At 47.2% G+C, this 22131-nt stretch overlaps 1 protein-coding gene and 2 non-coding genes across 3 annotated transcripts; all 3 read right to left on the minus strand.

Moving 5' to 3' along the window:
• Positions 1–45: 45 nt before the first annotated feature.
• LOC135811795 (striatin-interacting protein 1-like) lies at positions 46–15256 on the minus strand. Its single transcript, XM_065325042.1, has 23 exons — positions 15057–15256; positions 14910–14973; positions 14119–14193; positions 13232–13363; positions 12426–12469; positions 12125–12201; positions 11498–11569; positions 10789–10895; positions 10253–10380; positions 9467–9642; positions 8574–8642; positions 8122–8185; positions 7609–7689; positions 7154–7225; positions 6761–6858; positions 6175–6226; positions 5862–5936; positions 5440–5540; positions 4902–4971; positions 4268–4372; positions 3234–3317; positions 2227–2347; positions 46–1346 (listed from the first exon to the last, which is right to left on the minus strand). Exons 1-23 carry the CDS (start codon positions 15165–15167, stop codon positions 994–996), a joined length of 2331 nt encoding a protein of 776 aa, XP_065181114.1. The 5' UTR covers positions 15168–15256; the 3' UTR covers positions 46–993.
• On the minus strand, positions 10047–10117 carry Trnag-gcc (transfer RNA glycine (anticodon GCC)). The gene has a single exon. It is a non-coding gene; the product is annotated as a tRNA-Gly (tRNA).
• Trnag-gcc (transfer RNA glycine (anticodon GCC)) lies at positions 12498–12568 on the minus strand. Its single transcript has one exon. It is a non-coding gene; the product is annotated as a tRNA-Gly (tRNA).
• Positions 15257–22131: the final 6875 nt, after the last annotated feature.

Below are 22131 nucleotides of genomic sequence, written 5' to 3' on the forward strand. Positions count from 1 at the left end.
GAACTCACATGCACAGCAGTCGGCATAAAACTCTGGACGGTGCCGTCAAGTTTTGACTCATCTTTTCAGTGACGCCAACAGTACGGACATATTACGGGTGACGGAGAAACACTGCAGACGGGATTTAAAATAAAAAAGCAGCACGTCAAGAGTAGCTAAAACATCCATTGAAAGCATAATGGGATCGGGGCAGAGAGATACACTGGCATGACGTGAGTGGTGGGGTGCATAGGCATCTGCTGAGATCTGCTGAGATAAAACTTAGTCTAAACACTGCACAAGCTACGCAGCGCGACTACTCCCGTCCCGGCGACAGAGACCGACACGGAGACAGGAGATAACAGTACTACAATATACAGCGCAGCGCTGGCACGCAATGAACGGCACACACCACGCATTTCACGTAACCGTTAGATCTAGAAAGATACAAAAATTGGCTAATTCTCGATACTTGTAGCAAAAAAAGATGACTGGCTCGGAGTTTCTAGGTTTTATGTCATATTCAGTGTGCAACCATTGCTATTCTGATATTAATTTTCATCGGTCACTTTTACGACGGAGATCATCGACAATAATATGAACCAGGAAATAGAAGACCTACTCTGTACAAACTATAAAAGGGCATGATGGAGTGTGAGCATGCGTGTGTGTGTTGTCAGCACTGCATGCTGGCCGTGGCCGCTTGCTTTTGCGATATGGCTTCAAGCAGGTTTTACTCCGGATGATCGGAGGAGGGGGAGTGAGGCGCTGAACACCTCCGATAGAGTGAGGAAGAGACGCCGGATACTGAGGGTGTGGTAGTCGTACAGCAGAAGACACACATGCACACACATGCACACTCATGCATGTAGATAGGTTCACAGCCGGGTAAAGTGCGGCGATCAAGGTAGCCACTAGTCGCTTATACACACACAAATTCAACACGAATGACTGCTCGTGATGCGTGACGGCATTCGCTGGATGGCAGCCGTCAGGGCGGCTGCTTGGACAAGGCTACGTACTCTTAACCCAGCTCCACGGACTAGTTTCATCAGAGTCTCGATTGTGACTTCTCGTGACCAACAGGCCACTTTCATCAAGATTGGGCAGGCAGCTAGTGCCATGGTACACTTCCTCGCGTAGCCACGCTTCGTAGTTCTCGCGGAAGTGCTGCGGCAGCGACACGTCCTGGCCCATGCAGCTGATCGGGTTGTTGTCGACTTTCTGCAGCAGGTCCGCCATGACGTCATTCGCCGGTGGGTCCTCCTCGCTGGGGCCTTCGTTGTAGCGGCGGCCGTTGAACAGCTCAACGCGATGGCGCATCGCGACCTCCACAGCTTGGAAGTCCCACGGACGTGCTTCAAGGTCTGAACACAGAGAGCAGTTCGTTACGAATGGCAGCCCGTAGCAACACAATACCATCAGAGCAAGGATAAGCTCTGATTGAAGGCACAAGCCAGGCTGCTCAAGTGCTCAATGCCAAAATGGGGCATGATGCTCGCCGAGTGCAAGGACCCCTGAATAGTATATTATGGATAGTACCCTCTTTGCAGCGCAGAAGAATACTTATTCTCTGCTTTTCAGACAGGGCCTGGCATGGCAGAAATCTGATGGCTTCTCAATAGGATTGTGGACACACACACACACAGACAGACACACGTACATGGGTGCACACACACAGGAAGACACCCACACTCACGTGGGCGCAAGCCCCCCCCCCCCCCCCCCCACACACACACAGAAAGACACCCACACTCACGTGGGCGCAAGCCCCCCCCCCCCACACACACACAGAAAGACACCCACACTCACGTGGGCGCAAGCCCTCCCCCCCCCCCCCCCCCCCCCACACACAGAAAGACACCCACACTCACGTGGGCGCAAGCCCCCCCCCCCCCCCACACACACACAGAAAGACACCCACACTCACGTGGGCACAAGCCCCCCCCCCCCCCCCCCCACACACACACACAGAAAGACACCCACACTCACGTGGGCGCAAGCCCTCCCCCCCCCCCCCACACACACACCAGGATTGTGGTACGATGGTCAGTTGGCTCATTTGGCTGACACATTCCTGAGTGGGATGCTACTTGGCACAGCTGCACACACACAGACACACACCCACGCACGCACGCACGCGCACACACACACGGTTGAACACTGAAACACACACAGACACCCACACACACACACCCACACACACACACATCATCAACACAGCCAAGACATTGGACGGTTACTTACCGTTACCAAACGCCCAGTCATCGTTGAGACGGTGTCGCACACGATGATAGATGGACGCTAACACTTTCATGTTGCTCTTGCGCCAGATCTTGCCCAGGTAGCGAGCTTGCAACTTCAGCAGCTGTATAGGAAAGCAAAGATGAAAAGCCAAAGTAAATTTCACATCGCCACACGCACGCACACAAAATGCACACGTAAATACAAACAGACGCACACAACCCTCGTACATAACTGACAGAAAAAAGCCCGCATTCCAAAGCACGAAGAATGTGCCAGGTACTAGGTAGGATACACTCTTTATTCTCCGATTTCCCAGAATGCGTCTGTAGGACAGTTTTCGAATGCAAGTACAGTAAAACCGGGTGTAAGCGACCTCTCGGTTTGGCGCCCACCTGCTCTTAACGACTTTCTTTTTTCCATGCACCGACAGTTCTACACAGACACTGTGGGACCTGGTTCTAAAGACCACCTGGCTTTAACGACCGCTTTTGCTTGCAACGTGGGGTGGTCGCATACACACCAGGTTTTACTTTGCATGTACAACAACATGTACATTGTGTAGCTATGTCCTCGTCCAGCACCTTCAGCTTTCCCAGTTTGAGTTTCGTTGCTAGTGTCCCAGCTTTTAGGCAGCTTGAGTTTGAATCATTATTGTTCTTACTTGACAATGGCCAATGGCCAATAGATTGTAAAGTAACAGAACTGGTTCAGATGTGCAGTGTTATGTGAATGAGGGGTATCCACCCAAACTCCTTTCTTGACTAAGGAAGCTGCAAGATGCCTTAACCCGTCTACAGACTTGAGTTCGGTGGAACCACATTACAGCATATGATCCGGGCAGCACTACCTACATAAAGACTACAGAGTAGCCGGAAACCCCCAGTACCATCAGTAAACATGAGATCAAAATTAATAACATAAAAATCCTTTAAAATTCCATGAAATCGCTGTTGTCTGGCCATGTCTGCATCTATTATACTCTTTATTGCACTAATCAAAATTAATACCTTGAGAATATAGAGCTGCATGAGCGGGTGCTTGACTTTCATTGCACGCTTCAGTATGGGTGAGGACTTGAACACGACCAGCATCTGGAAGGCACAAACGCACGCGCACGTACGTGCACACACACGCACGCATCAGGCGCCGAAGAAACCTAATTTCTCTCGGCTTGACAGAAAACCCTCCTAGCACATCTGCAGTTAATAGAAATGACCCAGGTCTGTCTGGCTGAACACAGAAAAAGAAAATATAGTTCTGCAGCAAGAACTTCGCATGTCACGCGAGTGGAGATACTGAGTTGCAGTTGTCAATTACCGTATTGGCAATATATGTTGCCGCGTAACGCGTAACGCAGGGGGGTGCGGCGTAACGCGCGACCAGGCTAGTGCGACAAATTTTCGTTGCGTTCGTAACGCGCGTCCGGCGGGGTGCGGCGATCTTTTCATTGCAAAAAAGGCTGAAAACTGTGAAAGCACGTGTACCGCGCGTGGTGAAAAGTTCAAAACTGGACGCAGCAGGAAGTCCTGCAATAGCAAAAAAAAGGACTGCGGCAATAGAAACCTGTGTAACGGCTCCTGTGCGACTTTGCATGTAACGCCCTGCGTGCGGTAAACATGTGCCAATGTAACGCTTCATGGCCTCACTGCGACCATATATATTGCCAGTACGGTACTCAAGGTATCTTGGAGAAGCGGCGGCAGCAGCAGTGGGCCTGGCAGCGGCGGCAGCAGCAGCAGCAATAGTAGCATCCACAGCAGCAGCAGCAGCAATAGCAGCAGCAATCGTAGCATCCACAGCAGCAGCAGCAATAGTAGCATCCACAGCAGCAGCAGCAGCAACAGCAGCAGCAGCAACAGCAGCAGCAGCAGCAACAGCAGCAGCAGCAGTGGCAGCAGCAATAGTAGCATCCACAGCAGCAGTAGAAGCAGCAGCAGTAGCAGCAGCAGCAGTAGCAGCAGCAGCAGCAGCAGTAGCAGCAGCAGCAGCAGCAATAGAAGCATCCACAGCAGCAACAGCAGCGGCAGCATGAGTTACCTACCATGGTGCGTGAGTGTTTCCACTTGACCAGCTTCTGCAGGATGCGCAGCAGATTGATGCAGGAGAAGAGGTTTCTCCAACAGAACGGCTTGTCACTGCCAGCCTCCTGCAATCACAATGCGCACCCAATACGTGACAGCAAAAATTTACCTAACGCCTCCTGTTGCCAACTTAGTATGTTGAAAGCTATACCAGTCCACACACAAAATATGAACATAATGCTGGCCTTCAGTGGAGTGAGCCTCTGCCTCATTCATGGGATGGCGGGTGGCTGGAGCCAGCCATACAGGCAGTGGTAGTCCAGAGAAGGACCAATGCAGAATAGCATAGCTAGTTTCCACTTGACAGCACGTTCAGGTAACCTATCAAAGCCACTTTGGGCACAAACATGAGCACTGGAGGATGAACATCTATAAACAATTAGTAATTTTCGTCTTCGTTCCCAAGGAAACTGACGTTGGTCGCACACACACACTGTACGATAGCCAGCTCAAAAATACTGTAGCAGAATAATAGTGACTGCGGGTGGAGTTGCGGAGAGGAAATCACAAAGCGCAGTGAGCAGTGAGCAGACACCAGTCGCGTGGCACTCGGCCACAAGTTCTACGTTTGACACATTGCACAAAGCTACTAACCAGACTTTCAGCAGTCAGCTCTGCACCAGCCCCGCTGAATAGAAACTGAGGAAAGTCCAGATCGTTGATGCTACAGGAAGATAACAACAAGAGGTCATCCAATACAAAAGCGATGACGACAAAGGGCAAAGGGTGGTTGGTAGCCCTCCACAGCTACCACAAAACTAACAGCAACCCCCGCAACAGAACGAATGGTTTGTATTTCTGTAGATGACTTCACGTGTACTTGCTCATAGCAAAGGCAATCAGAGGCAGAAGAACACATGAACAGGCAAAGATCATGCATGTCAAAATGTGCTCAATCTGCGGACAGAACTGTTTCGTCCTTTGTGGACTCATCAGCGCCGCACAGAGAAAATGAGACCGAACCTGATAGCAATGAAAAATAAAATTGTCCAAAGCCAGATTTACACCAGGCCCGAACGTGCCTTGCCAGAGTGCTCAAACTGACAAGTCAGTGAGCTCTGCATAACGCAGCAAGTCAAAATGTGTGTAGCCTAGTTAATACTTCTAGAAACCAGGGTATGGCAAAACGTACCTGTTCCTGACCGAGACGAATGCTGAGATATTTTGGTTCAAGAATTTCAAAATGAGCGGGATGCAATTGGCAAAGACCAGGTGCTGGCAGATGAACTCAAACTGCAGGAAACAAAGCAACAACACCAAGACAACGCTGATATGTTGCCACTGAGATAGTGTATTTGAAGTGCACAGAAGGTGACTCTCCAGAGGAAATCGGTTGCCCGAGGATCGCTCGGGGCTTGGAAGCGCACGTTCCAGTGTGGGGAGCAATCAATTTTCAGACAATGTTGAGTAAGGAAATTGGTCGCAGGGGCCAGTGCTTTTATCGTGTTAACCCCACAATGTAGGGTACATCTGCGCATGTCCATGCACATGAAGTATGCACTTTGAAAGAAGGGTTGTAAATGACAGAAGGAACAGGTTGCAGACATCAAGTACCTGGAATACGTGATTGACCTTCGTGTGTTTCAGCAGCAAGAGCAGCAGCGCAGACGTGGCTTTGATGATCACCTCCTATTGGGCAGTCACAAACGGACAGAGAGAATATCCAGCAATTAATCACAGAATGATAATGCACACACACGTACACGTACACGTACACACACACACAAATACACAGTGCGAGCCGTAGAGAATCATGTCACAAAGGTTACTAGTTGATCACATGGCACAGTTCATACGTGAATGGTTCTACTGCAAAACTGTCACATGACCAAGCCATCACATGACTTTCCACAACAAGTTACCTTACCTTGTGTCGGTTAACATCAATACCGAGTTTCATAGACTGGACAACCGTCGTCCTGCAAAGAGAGAGAGAGAGAGAGAGAGAGAGAGAGAGAGAGAGAGAGAGAGAGAGAGAGAGAGAGAGAGAGAGAGAGAGAGAGAGAGAGAGAGAGAGAGAGAGTGAGACGGAAAGAGCACAAGCCAACAAAACGTATGAGAAGCGGACAGAGAATCGCCTTACTCAACCCAGTGTGACAAGTTCAATACAGACTACACTGGTCGTGCCAGCAGTCCAGATCATCTGAGCCTCAACAGATTCCATGAATCGTGAAGCGACTCAATGGATTGTGAACACTGTCATCATACGCAAGGTAAAAAAAGGCTTGTTCAGCACCAAGTCTTCTATGGTATGGCTGGACCAATCGAAAACTGCTTCCGCCAGTTCTGATACACGTCATGTGATTTTTGATGTTACCAAGACATACCCCCTACACTGCATACAAAAAGACGTTAACAGTTACAGCAGTCAGCAGAATTGTGAACTATGCACATAAACAGCAAGTGAGCATTGTCATCAGATGTTTGGGAGCAAAACCAACAGCCAAACTTACGGCATCTCCTCTGGCAGAACATCCACTAAGATATTGATGGAGTCGTTCTTGGCCTTCACCGTCGTTGCCGCCGCCAGTAAAATCTTCAGCAAGGCGATCTACCGGACAGGATCAGAAGTCAGAATTTCAAATAACAAGGGTATGGAGTCATCAACAGACAATCCCAAAGTTTGCTCCACTGCCGACCCGGCTGGTTTTCCCAATGGAGTATCTTCTATTTGCTAATGTGTCACACGTGTACTGCCTCTACTTCCCCATATTTCCCTTGCAGAAACGATATACATCTAGAGTTATCATCAAGTCTACACGCTCACAGTTTTCGATTTGAGCACGCTCAGTTCCTACCCAGAATGAAAACACAATGCTGGACACAATGATGGGGGACTAGCTTACCATGTACTGTGGAAGGTGCGGTAGCATAGCAGCATAGAGATCCTCAGTAGGTTGGTGGATGCTGTCCAACTCCTGCACCAGGAAAAAGTCGCAAAAAAGGCACAGACGGGCAGTTTTGTGTAAAATAAAATGAAAGAAGGAAGGACGTTACGAGTTATGACCACCTGCTGAGTTCAAAAACAAAACAAAACCGAACTTCTCGTGCGTCTAAAACACAGGCCTACATTTTCCCAGGGTCTGTTAGAGGACAAGGTTGTCAAAATACACAGTTACAGTACACAGATGAAGACAGTGGACGTTGATGAAGGGAGGTGATTTCATACTCAGATATGTGTAGTTGACACTTTGCTCGGTGCCCATTGACAAATAACAGTGGTCATAATTCATTGAATCTGTTCAGGTACAGATGATCTGGACCTGCTGGCACAACCTAGAGCCATCTGTGTTGACCTTACCACAATGGGTTGAGTCAGGCGATTCTCTGTCCGCTTCTCCTCTTCTTCCGTCTGGTATTCACCGAGTGACTGGTAGATATGCTGAGCAAAGGAAAAGATCACGGATGGTTCAAATTTGTATTTGTATTTATGGATTCTCCACAGGCCTTGGCCTAAATCGAGGGAGTTTCCCTCCCAAATGCGGTGCATACAATCGACTACACATACTCCCTCAACCTGTTTGGATTTTACTACCCATTCCATTCCATCTCATCCCATTCCGGCCATCAGCATCATCACCGTTTCATCTTGCTGACATCGTTGGGTTGCGTCTGTACATGAAATAATCTTTAGGGTTTGGTCCACAAAATAGCTCCTGCAATTCGCACCGCTACTATAATGTAATTTTTTAAACAACGAACACTTCCCAGATATTTTAACGCACTAGAACGTGTACTTGGAGTAATCTAACGCGTGTGAAAGTGTCAAAAGAAATACTTCTCTACAGTACTATAACAATTGGAAGATTCTTACATCTGACATCACCGAGATCGAATCTCTGATTGGCTGTGGCAAGCCGGCCAAAGTTGCACTATCGCTGCAGGTGTGCACAGGTAAGCACAGATCACATGGCATCACTAAACACTAGCACTCATTGGTGAGCACACATATCTGAAATGTGCCAGGGCTTTTAAGCCCGGACATATCGAAATACTTTGAACTCACATGTTTTCGAGATATTCTTTGAAAAAAGAATATCTCGAAAATGTGTGAGTACAAAGTTTACTACAAACTAAACAGAGTGCTTGTCCGTTGATAGCCAACCTAAAAGGCAGTGGAGTAGAGCGCATCAACTCTTCAGTGCTCATTTTCTAAGAACAGGGGGAGCAGCTGTGGCAAATGAAATACTACCTTAGGAACAAAGAAGAGTCTGTTGAATGCATACTGTCAGTACTCAGTATTCAATCAACTGGCGAGAAACTTACGCGTTGTCCATAACAAAGCCAACATATTTAGCCCGTGCCTGGTTGATGAAGGCATCCACATCCCTCTTCCTGTCACCAGACAATGGGAAAGGGAGAGAGAGAGAGAGAGGCAAAGAAAGGAAAAAATAAATGATGGCGACGGAATGTCCATGGACGACAGCACGCAAAATGTAGTCTAGTCGTCAAAGCTCAGAACGATTGTAGACTGTAAACTGGCTGCATGTGAAAACTTCGAACTCTTTTCCAAACACCCTCAGCCATATGAACACTTTTTAACAAGTTTAGATGATACGTTTAGCTCCCTAACACGCGGAGAGCAAAAACAGACTAGGTGCACAATGCCACTCCGATATCTTTCGGGAACATTGTAAGGACAAAGTGGGTGCTTCAAGAGTACCGTATTTTTTGGAGTATAGTGCGCACCTTTGTATAACGCGCACCCCCAATCTTCATTGGTGGTGCGCACTTCAATCTTCATTGAAGTACATGCATTTCATATTCGGAGCATAGTGCGCACCTGCGATTTAGGGCCTAAAATAGCACATCTAAAGTGCGCACTATACTCCGGAAAATACGGTACAGTATTCGGTGCTTTCCAGATCTAAAACAGTACAATGCCAACGTTGTGCGATAGACTTCTGTGTCTTTTGTACACACTTCATCACTGTGCAACCGGTCTACACTCGAAGATAGTCATGACCCTGTTCGGTTTGTGTGGTAGTCTGCAATATGAGAATAGAGAAGGTCCTTTATCACATCATGTGCATGACCACTCGCCATATTTATTTAAAAAAATTAGGACCCAATCGATATGAACGGTACCACCTAGTGCTAACAAATACATTTCAAGCATAAGTGAAGCAGCACACTGGAACACACAGCTGTATACTGACCGTGCTTTCAGACCGGCCGGGTGGTTGCGGATGGACGAGGCGTCGTGCCCGATCGGCATCGTCTCCGCTGGAACGGCCGGTACAGTTTCCACGGAGTACTCCACGGCGGGAAGGCCGGCTTTCTTGCGTGCCTCTTGCATGCGGCTTGCTTGCACCTGCAAGCCACCTAAGGAAACCTGTTGGAAGAAAACAACATGAAAAACAGCAGCACGCAGATAAGCTTTCAGTCAATTAGAAAAACAGGAGGCATAAATTGTTGATGCTTTTCTCGCCTCGATGTCCCATCTTCACTTTCTTCTCCTCGGTTGCCATGGTTGGCTAACGCCCCCATTCATTTATGTTGGCTACTGTCGTTGGATGGTGAAGAAAAATAGAAATAGTAAATACCATTGGAAAAACTCAGCATCCCTGTCTATAATCGACAGACTCTGTGAAGAAATCAATACACAAGAAGTTGAAGAATATTTTAGGAGGGTTTTTGGTTTGGCTTCAAGTTATTATTTTGACCCCAGCACCCTTGGGCCTACAAAAAAACAGGGTGCAATGAAGGGCTTCCGCCTACATGTACTTGCAGAAAAAATGCATTGGCCGGGAATCGAACCCGGGCCCCCCGCGTGGCAGGCGAGGATTCTACCACTGAACCACCAATGCTTGGATGAAAGCAAAGACTGTGGTCATGTTTTTAAAATACACGTTCACACATACACAAGCTGGGCAACGAGGAGCGGACTCTGCACAAATCCACTCTGCCTAGCAAAGCGGCATGCCATAATGCCATGCACTTACCAGCACAGTCTTCCACAGCAGCAGCACCAGCTTGCGGATAGGAAACGGCGGCATTAGCGCACTGCAGAACTGCACTAACGCATCAAAGCAGATTACTGCCAGGCAGGGGTTATTTCCACATGGCTGACCTGAATAGTACCACATCATCGGAGAAAGACACAAGCAAATACACTACGTTGCAGCTGATTCCAGGTCAATGCAGACAGTACAAGAAAAGCAAGTAGTGAGCAGAAATACCAAAATTAACATCAGAAGCCCGGCATTGAGACTACTGGCTTTCAGAAAGACTACCTGTACAACCAGAACACTCATGACCAGTTGGGAAGTATGGTGTCATCGGACCACGTTACTGTGAACAATCCATACCTTCTGGGCAGTCCAATAATATCAGCAGCGAATAACGTGTGTATGTGTGTGTACAGGTTTGTCGCATGATGGCAAGTTCTGCCGTCACAAACTCCATAGACTGGAGTTGCATTCTCTGGGGAGTAATTTACTCTTACTAGCATTTAATAGCCTAGTTTATTACAGCATACCTAGTTCAGTAATGAACTGTTCTCGCACTGCCGTCTCCTCCTGGGTGGGATCAACCAGTGGCACACGCATGTACTCGATCAGCGAGTACAGGATACTGCAGCACAGCCTGCACAAGATCATACACACATTGTTAGAAAACACCAAACAAGGTTCGCAACAGGCGCATGTACACATGCAACCACGACGTCTTGCCTGTGTTAAATGTGTGGCGCGTGGCGCATGATGAAAGAAGAACTTTGAAATTATAAAACAATACTACAGAAGCTTACGCTAATAGTTCCAACTGTGAACAAAGAAGAGTTCTAAGCAAAGCTGCAATTTAACTACAGATGAAACCAGGTCCGAAACAACTTGCACAATCCACACATTGGTGCCAAGGAATAGTGGTCTTACAGACCAGGTGGTCTCTCAAACCGGGGTGACCCTTGCAAATTGCACATGCTTGGTGTCAAGGGATAGTGGTCTTACAGACTAGGTGGTTGCTGAAACCAGGTGGTCTCTTGACCAGGTTCCAGCTGTAGTAGCAACTGAGCAGGAACACCATGATAGCCCCATGCAAGCACTACAGCCACACGGTCACCCCCACTCAGATAGAGAGTGAAGATCCTAATCGGATGCCAAGCTCCCCCAGTGCTGCTAAACCCGAGGAGTATGGACTGTAAGCAAGCACTCAGCCGACCGCCAACAAGTCCACTCATGTTTACGTACCGAGTGTGAACATTGTCCGATAGCGTAACCGCTGGTTTCTTCGCTGCCAGACCCTCGGAGTTTTGTGCGATGCTATAATGGCGAAAGAAAGTACAGAGAATGCATAGTGACGCAAACAGAGTATCACCACAGGTCCGTTTGTCATGGACTTAACTTACAAGAAACCTTTACAGTACAGAAAAGGATAGGGCTACAGTACTCCTCGTGGAGAAAATCTGAGAGTGTCTATGAAAATCGAATTCACAACAAAAAAAAGAGGGTAATTGCTTTTCAGAAGCGACAAAGGACCCATGACAACAACTGTCCCCTCGCGCTCCCAATAGGCGAAAATCAGTAGACAGACGTTTGTACCGAAATGGTCTTCAGCCAACCAAAAAAGCTTTAAGAAAGAGAGAGAGAGAGAGAGAGAGAGAGAGAGAGAGAGAGAGAGAGAGAGAGAGAGAGAGAGAGAGAGAAGAGAGAGAGAAAGAGAGAGAGGGAGAGAGGGAGAGAAAGAGAGAGAGAGAGAGAGAGCACATGGGAGCACTCTGGTCTCGACGAGCGTGACGCAAGCTGATGACCATAGGTCTTCATAAAATTGCCGAACAGCATGACAAATATTGAAAGCCATCCTCCACAATGCCTTACCCAAGCTCCATGACAAGCAACTCCACTAGCTGCTCCAGTCCACCTTGCGATGCCAGCAGGTAAGCATTTCTCTGAGCCTACACCAACAGCACAACAGGCAAGGACAAGTATTTCCGTAGCAGCACTCGGACACTGTGAAGTAAGTCTATAGGGTAATGTATACGGCAACGGCCCAAACGATCACCGGCAACCTGATCTAACATACTGCTATGAAAACGTAAGGTAATCGGCATAGTACAGCAAGCTATTTACTTCAAATAAGGAAACAAAAAGGGGTCACATGACGCCCACATGCACTTACCATGACATGCTGCTCGGCTTCATCAGTACACTCCCCAAACACACCTGCAAAAAGAAAAAAAACAGTCAAAAATGCATTGGCCGGGAATCGAACCCGGGCCCCCCGCGTGGCAGGCGAGGATTCTACCACTGAACCACCAATGCTTGGACAAGATACCTGTGAACAATCCAACACTTTATGTCTCCATTCCCCCAGTGTCTCGGGCCTTCGATTTCTGGTTTTCCGAAGTGCAGTACATCTGCACCTGATTTTTGATTCCCTCTGCATCTAAATGATAAGACCAGCGATTTGACCAAGTGGTTGTGAGCATACCTGCAAATCACAAGGTCCCGAGTTCGAGACACACGCTGACAGCAAGGACATTGTCCTGTGCTAACAGATGCAGTGATGCATGCGTGAAACACATTACATGCAAAGAACTGCGCCGGCACCCACGGTCAACTGGATACTCACAACTCGGAGTGAGGGTAACATGGCTGCAGCTAACGAGGCTTGGCACCCTTGTCAGGCACTGGCCGTCAGGCTTACTACCTCACCCTCGCGGCTAGGGTCTGCATCTGCCACCTTGGGTTATCAGGTATGGCGGTGGCCTGACACAAACGGAACTTTCTACTATTGTAAGCTGGTTGTGTTTCTCAATACAATTGCACAGCAGGTGGTAACGCGAAAAAGCGAACTGAACTTTACTTTTAAAAGATGCATCAGTAGCAAAGGAGCTCATTAGCAGAGGAGCAGCTTACAAACCCACAAATACCCACCCACCCAGACATACAGGTGTACATACCCACCCACAGTCCCACACACACCTTGAATTAGATAGAGCATGGACCGCACGGCGCGCGTCCGCTTGTCCACACATGCTAACTCCAGCTGGTTTAGCAGCACCTGGATGAAGCGCTTCCTGTTTCGTACACTGGCCTCCCGCCACCGACCTCCGACTGCAGCAAATACACGCAAACGCACACACCACACAAACCGTGTAGAACTCGAGTGCAACGATAGCGTCAACAAGCAGGCCAGCGAAGCGGCCCCAGGACATGAAAGAGAACACAAGAGCGGTAAACAATAATGCAATTACAATAAAACCTGTAACTAACGGCCAACCCTTGGGGCCAGAGAAAGCGGCGGTCTTTAGTGGCAGGTGGTCCTTTGTTAGAGGTTTGCACCGCACAACCATTATTATATGAATGTGAGACCGCCCGTGCCTGGCGAAGTGGTCTGTAGTACCAGGCTGGTCGCTAGTCACGGTGGTCTTTAGTTACAGGTTTTACTATACCTACATAGATTGCCGGTAATCTCCCAGGATGTGAGTAAAAGTCAGTAAACCAACCAAAATCACGGAATGATGCGGAACCCTTCCAATTTCCGACTGCAGTACACACCACCAATTCAGTTGCATCACTTTCGTGATTGTGCTTTCCCTGTCCTATGCTGACTGGCGAGTGCTCAATCCACAACTTACATGATACACAGTGGACTACAGGTCCCAAATTTGCTCTGCTACACCGGCTTAATACGGTTTGATTTTTTCCGGAAGTTCATCTTGCCCACATGCGGCCATGTGCATTGGGAGAAGCTGTTGCAGGATCCTAACAAAGTTTTTCTCTTCGGAAACAACAGCATATCGTGTCAGAATTCTATCATTCCAGGGTAGCACAGCCACCACAACACACACAGGACACATGCAGCATACCATGTTTGGAGATGTCCTCATCGCCAACCGTCTGGTTCAGCGCGAAATCCTCACTCTCCGTGTAGCTGTACAGTTCTACGAGCCGACAAGCACGCAAAACAATGAACACACACATACATACATACACACACACACACACACACACACACACACACACACACACACACATAGACACGAACACGCGCACACACGCACGTGCAATCCCGGGCAATACAGCAACACACTTACAAGTGCGCCAAGAGTATACAGCCGAAGAGTGTGAACCACATTTGATACACGGAGAGCCACCAGTGAAAATAAACTAACATCAGCCTAGTGGAATATATTATTACAAACGTAGAGACCCGAAACCCAGCTCACTGTCTAACGATATGTTTCGCTAGCGCTTCTTCCCATACAGCTTTTTTTCATTCGTAAAAAGCATGTTGAGTAGTTGCACAGAAGCGCAAACGCTGGCATATGCTACTGGGAAACGCATGCACAAAAACACCGTTTTGTATGTACAAGGCTAAGCCAACTACCCCCCCCCCCCCCCCCCCCCCCCACACACACACACACACACACAACACACACACAACACACATACACACACACACACACACACACTACTCCCACCCGCATGCAGAGGACCCTAATCTAGCGATGCACAGTGACACACACACGCACACTTGACACACACATAAGCAAGCACGACCTCTACATTGATTTGTGTACATGCTGCGTTCGAGAATGAATTGAAAAGGAAAACAATTTCTTCCATATTCAACAAATGCAGTGAGCAGAAATCCAACCTGATATTTCAACCTCCACGGTATCCGCGTCAGCATAAACGAAGTTCAAGTCAGGACTTTCATTCTGTAGCCAGCAACAAGTCAAGTTCAAACCAGTCAGCAACGCAAGGCCAGGGAATAGTTCTCGGAACAATTTGTGCAGCGAACCTCAGAATCCTGACGTTGTCGTTTTAGAATGTCTTTTAGTCCACTAGGCGCCCGCCTCTGGGTTCCCGAGAGGAGCTCGTCATCTCTTCCCTCAGCCGCAACAGCTTCCATGCCGCCACAAGCTACAGAGATCCGACAAACTGCTCGAACACACCAATTATTTGAACTTTCATAATTATTTCGTCATGCGAAACAAGACCCATGCCCAGATCAAAACAGTATTTTTTTTCGAGCATCCTCATCTTCCGTCGAAAGCAGGAAGTAGTAAAATACCGGTATTTTACTACTCCCTGAGCCAAGCTTCGAGAATTGTTACGTCACCGTGAATAGCAGGGATCCTACAAAAATATACAAAAAATATTCTCCTGAGTCCTAGGGTGCGTTTGGTTGGTACGATCTAGAACAGGATCGAACAGCTGGTGCACATGGAGCAGCCTCATGCCAACCAAACGGTACACCAGAAACAGAGCACATTTTCGTGGAAAATGTGTGAAACTTGAAAATGTTTATGGGTCACCATGGTCACTTTGTACGGTACAACGAGTTCAACCCAAAAGCGTGATCATTTGGGACCAAAATCGATGTTCCCGCCAGGTTTCACTGTGAAAAAGTGAAACTGCTCGGTCTGCTCCGGCCTCGAGGCCGGAGCAAGCAGAACATGTTCTGGCCGACACAGAACAGGTGCAGTCTCAACCAAACGCGCTGTTCTGGTGAATCCTGTTCTAGTTCGTACCAACCAAACGCGCCCCTAGATCCTGACTCATCCTACTAGTACTATACTACTATCCGGTATACCGCATGTACATGACTGTACAATGTCATGTACATTATACAGTCCCTCTCTAATCCGGCACTTGTTTATCCAGCACCCTTGCAAACCAGCACACTTTCTGGCAAAACGGATTTTTTCAGTTCATTTTCTACGCTTTAATCCGGCACTTGAATTCCGCCTCCAGCAGCGATTTTCTGCAACAAATCACTCAAACTGTGCATAATTCAATTTTCTAATCCAGCAGTTGTACATCACATACTGTCCAGGAGCATTGTAACATACACAACACATGTAACATACACTTGGGAATATCCTATGCTAGTGCATAGGATATTCCCAAGTGTATGTTAGAGACATGCATTCCACAAAGTACTTGGATTGACACAGAAAATTGCTACGTTTTGACGTACGACACAAACATGTATGTTAATAGGTGGGCCAGGGTGGAGGGCAGGATTTGATAATCCAGCACCCTTGTTTATCCAGCAGAAAATGCCGTTGCGAAAGGTGCCGGATTAGAGAGGGACGGCTGTAGTATGAGTCGAGTCACTAACGAGTCGGTCTGAATATACATGTAATTATTAATGTTTAATAATAGCTATGAAAAGTATGAATGCCGCAGACATCACCACGCAACATGACAGGTGATGTCTGCGGCATTCATACTTTTCATAGCTATTATTAAACTTTTATCTCCACGTAGATTATTTGTAAATTATTAATGTACCGGTAATTATTATACATGTACATTGTACATGTATTATGTATGAGTATGATGTTGTATTTTCTTTTCTTTTTTTTTGTATTCATGATCTATGAAGTACGAAGACATTGATGCTGATGAGTGATGGTAGATTTACACCAATGGTTGCTGGTTGCTCCTCAGTCACAGCTAGCGGCTGTTTCACGGTAGTAGACCCCGGCTATAAGTAAGTAGTTGTACATCATGGTATTCAATCAAGCCGCAGAGAGAGTTGTGTACGGACCCGGGTCTATAAACTCCCTAATTTCAAGGTTTCGCATCACTGAAGATGTACGAGTATGCACCACTGAAGAGTTGACCAATGCCCTACAAGGCAAGGAGGCAGTGAAGGCACTCAAGTGAACCCGGCAGAAAACGGAGGGGCCGATACACACCTCCACGCCGCGGGCCGGCATATGATAATTGCGGGGGAACTCGAAGCAGCTGGGACCTGTATTACTATTGGTATCAGGCTAGGAGAAGAGGAGACGGGAGGCGAGACGAAGAATGGAACAAGCATCCGGCCCTAGCATTTCGCCCGAGCCCGCAGTCACACACTTATGCACTTACATCACGGTAGCGGGCTGCAGGAGCCTGAGAAGGTACCGTTGGCGGAGGGGAATCATGTTTCCACTAGCTATTAGCCTTTTCCCAAAGATGCCATAATTTTTCGCAACTTATGCTTTTCGCAACCGTGCCAAAACAAGTGCTACCGTATTTCCTCGATTAATGGACCATGCTCGAATAATAGACCATGCTCAAATGGTAGACCCTCCTATAGAGGCCTCACGGAAAAATAGTAGACCATGCCCGAATAAGACACCCGGTCTCTTATTTGAGTTCATTGCTTTGCGCATGCGCACTAAGAAAGCATGTGGTGGATCAAAAAAGGACGCAATTTTAGGTTGCGCAACTACAATTTTTGTAGGGGCTAGTGCTTTCTTTCATTATTTGAGCACGGTCCACTATGTATTTTCATCGGCACAGCGCTGGAAATGGTGGATTTTTAACACGTCATAATATAGAACTTCTATATTATGACGTGTTAAAAATCCACCATTTCCAGCGATGTGCCGATGAAAATATAGTGGACCGTGCTCAAATAATGGACCATGCCCAAATAAGAGACCGGGGGTCCAACCCTCTTCAAAAAACAAAAGACCGGGTCTATTAATCGAGGAAATACGGTAGTTGCTGAAATCGCATCCATATTTTCGGAAAAAGCTTAAAAGTTGCTAATATCGCAACCTAGAATTGGAGAGTTCTAGTGCAAAAAACTACACAAAAGGGAGTAGAAATAGCAGAACTTACGGTGCATCGACTGCAAACTCGTAGATCTACACCCCTTCCTGCGGTGAACCACCACTTTACACAGTGCCAGTAGCCTGTTGCATGTATCCTACATGTAAATCATTCCAGTGCAAGGAAAAGGGAACTATTACTTCAGTGCACATTATCAGAACTACCGTTGATCTACTGTTTCTCTGAAATCAGTCTGAAGGCAGGCGAGAAATGAGCGAGTACGAGTTTGCATTTGTCCGACATGTAGTCGGTGAGTCGGTGACTTGACCGTTTGACCCCATGCCATGGCGCGAATTGCGCTAAGGTTGCGAAATAGTTCGCGAAAATGAAGAAAGTTGTGAAGGTTACGATTTCTTCCTAAGCAACGAAAAGTTGCGAAAAAAGCAATGTGGTCAATTGTTTCTAAGCTGCCCTTGCAAAGCCTGCAATTGGCATCAGTTCGAGCAATTGACTTCATTATGGCGTATTGGTAATTTTTCGTTTTGAGGGATTGGTCTTGTGCTGCCATAATCATGCCTTCAGTTGAAGGTTTCAGTGTCCTTGATTTCAACCACATGAAAGTAAGCTCCTTATCTAGGCGATTCTCCTCCAATCGGCTCCAATATCTCCCATGCAGCGGCATAGTGGAAAGTGTTTTGGATTTTCGCTTATTATTATTATTATTGGACACTGAAACAAAAATTGAACTATTATAGAAAATCTAAGTTAGAGAAATAACACTAAGTAAGAGCAACAACAGTGAAATTTACAAGTGTGAATTTTAACAATCAAAGCGAGAAATGAACAAAGGAGAAAGGAAGGAAAGACAACGTGATAACACATAACAGCAGTACATTACACCTAGAACATTAACGGCCAAGCTTGGCCGCACTAAACACGACACGTTACTTGAACAATTTCAACCCAATTACATATAATTATGTATACTATCTTTCTGTACACACAAATTAGGCTTGTACAGACGCTGATAGATAGCTTCCAACACTTTTAACTGTAGTCCATAACCATGACGACCACGGCACAATACAGTGAACGAAGAGTCGGAATACGCACCGCAACAATCAGGACTAGCCAGCAGATGATTGTACACTGAAGACTTGCTACCACGAAACCTACGCACAACACTAACACTCTCACCGGCACTCTCACCATCACTCCCATCACTGCTCTCCGACTCACTGCTCCCTCCGCCGTCCGTTCCATCCTCCGCTTCCTCTGTACTCTCTCTGTCTCGTCCATCCCGCCTGACCGGGTCCATTGAACTCAACTCGGCCGTCACCCTGCTATCACGTCCCTCCTTTCGCCCTCGTCCGCTGAGTGCGTAGCTTCTGTTGTAGTTGGCTGTTGATCGTCTTGGTCTTTCAATTATGGGCTTGGATGGTGGATTAGTTGTGGTTGCTGTAGATTGCGTTGTTGGTGTTGGTGTGGGAGTTACTGATATGCAAGGTGGGTCTTTTTGAGTCGGCATTTGTAGTGTTAATGCAGCTGTCAGTGTTGCTCGCGGTCTGCCACTGGCAAGCTCCACCGCCGCAAGAACCGATGGCGGAGGATCAGGAGGAGGCAGTTTGACCGGGACCGCAAGCGGCACCGCCTCAGCCAAAGCCGCCGGGGGCACTGACGAGGGAACCACCGACGGCCGGAGCAAAGGCGGCGACACAAGCCGACCCGATGAGCCACCACGCCCATTCTCCTCCACCACCGCCACCAACGACGGCGGAGCAAGCACAGTCTGTGAGCCAGGATCCGCGGGTTGTGTAGGCAACGGCTGTGTGGTTAATGGTTGTTCGGTTCTTGCGGCGGTGGAGCTTGCCAGTAAATTTATTTATGGCTCAACATCCGAGTTTCTAATTGCACACCTGATGAGCCGTCACGAACCATACGGCGAAACGTACGTCGTGTGAAACAACTTGTTTTGTAGTCAACTAGTCCATCACAATGTCATGCATGAGGAGTACTGTAGGAGTTTGGCTTTCGGCTTGTACAATTCGTTTTCGCAAAGCTTCCCTTTCTTCATTTATCTTTGATATTTATGACCCACCCAAGTTGGGTGGTGTGCTGCTTTGCTGCTTCGAATTGTAGTTAGACCGCTTTGTCAAATATCGTACTGGTCTCGTCATCGTCCAGCCTAGTAACAATCGACATTCTTTGTTCCGTTGGGACTGTAGCTTTTGCTCATTTTCGTTGCGCTTGCCTTCCCCTCTTTGGTCTTTCCATAATCTTGAACCTTCCAAGTTGGAAGGCTGTCGGTTAGCGCTACGGAGATGTGTTGAAGCTAGGTGTCAGGACGTCGAATGTTTCAGTACTCTGTCAGTTTTGTGCCTAGTTATTGCACTTTCTGACTGTATATAGTATCATGTTACAGTGATGGAGAGTTACTCTTAACTCGTATCGATATGTCCTTTTCTCTTCTACATTATTATTATTATTATTATTCACTAGTTTGAGGGATATCAGCATTATGAAAATGCCCCCAAGGCAATATGCCTATCGACGGGTTTCATTTGATTGAAAGAACACTACTACTACTACTAGTATATCAGGGGCGTAGGAAGCAGTTTAATATTGGTGCGGTGAAATTGTGAGAGGGGGGTCCGGGGGTCCTCCCCCGGGATGTTTTTGAAAATTGGGCCTAAAAGGCCATATTTTAATGCTACAGAATAGTATGTATTATAATATTATGAGAAATAAGAATATGCATGCTGATGATACACCGCATTGTCGATGTAAAACATGGTACCTGTACAAGAGTCGACAAGCCATCAACAAGGTTGAAATATTTAAAAAAAAATCGAAAATTATTGGTCCGGCGACCGCCGGGCCTGCCGGACCGGTTCCTACGCCCATGTATATGCAAAGACAGGTAGGGCTTGATGAGGAGAGAAACGGGGAAGATCAACTGCATGGTTGCGGAATTCCGTTGATTGCATAAGCATGGTTACCGTATCGCAGTTCACAATGCAATGTATGTCCGAATCATCACGCCGCACATCACAACCACTTGAAAGTTGAAGTAAGAAAAGTAGTCGCTGTATATAGGGTTTGTGGTGCTTCTAAGTTCTACGATGGACGTAAGAATCACCGCTTTGCTCCTTTTTGAACTTTTTCTGTGAAGTTCTGACTAATCTGTCTATATAGCTGCTCAGTATACTGTATCATGAGCATCACCGTCATGTACATGTACATGTATGCTGTATTACTCGGAGGGAGTTGTGGTTGCTCGTGAGAGTGCTCAATACACCAAGGTGCAGCGCCTAGTACACACACTTGAGAGGGACGAAACGCGTTTCTTCTGTAACTCTGAGTTTCACGGTTTTAACCGATCATCAGACAGCAACTATATTACTTGACTACAATTTTCAGAAGATAAGATTGATATAGGCTGCAAGCCATTCAGCAAGACAGTGGCCACAAACATCGGACAGAGATTCCTGCGACTAATCGAAATACACTTCCCCGCCGGATCTTAAAGTAAGCTATACATGTAGTTGTATGCCGAATATGTCTGCAATGGTCAAGTCACACAACAACTCAGTTAAACGGAAGAGTGGAAACAACGATGGACAGCCCAAGGAAAGACGATGCAACTGCAGAGACAAAGCGCAGTGTCCGATGGACGGCAACTGCTGTATTATGTTGCCTGATGATTTGCGAGAGCATGAAACTTCAAGTCGCAGCAAACAAGCCTTGATTGTCCTTGTTGTTCTGTTCTGTATGCTGTATTAAAAAGATTGTTGTGTACTGCCATGTTACAATGTCAATGGTTAACAGTACATTTAAATAACGGTATATTTTTCTGCCTTGTATCCGAATAGTATCTGCCTGAAGAGAACGATGAAAGTGCTACATTGGAAGGTTGATTATAAAGAGCGGCTGAGCCTGAAACTGGTTTGATGTCTGATTGGATATTTGTCTCCAAGGACTACACTACCACTACATTGTCTTTGTAGTGATTTATAATAGCGTACTACTACTAGTAGATCTACCGGTGCGTTGGTGAAGTAACTCACTTTAGTTGTGTCCGCATTTCCGGCAGTAGCGGCACATGCGTCCACCTGCCGAGCAGACTCCAGCTGTCCAGTCTACCTCAGTACCTGGTAATCATTGTACATCTTCCTTGTGGCCATGGCCGTGATGATGACGCCAGGCGCCTAGGCCGGGACTGGAGCCTGTGGAGGGCGTCGTAAAAATGTTTTGACCCCCTGTTCGACGCCCAGTACAACTAGTGTTGCCAGTGTGTTGGGCTGTTGTATGCATATGCA

The sequence above is a fragment of the Sycon ciliatum genome, chromosome 1 (genome assembly GCF_964019385.1).
Source record: "Sycon ciliatum chromosome 1, ocSycCili1.1, whole genome shotgun sequence".
Classification (NCBI taxonomy): Eukaryota; Metazoa; Porifera; class Calcarea; order Leucosolenida; family Sycettidae; genus Sycon; species Sycon ciliatum.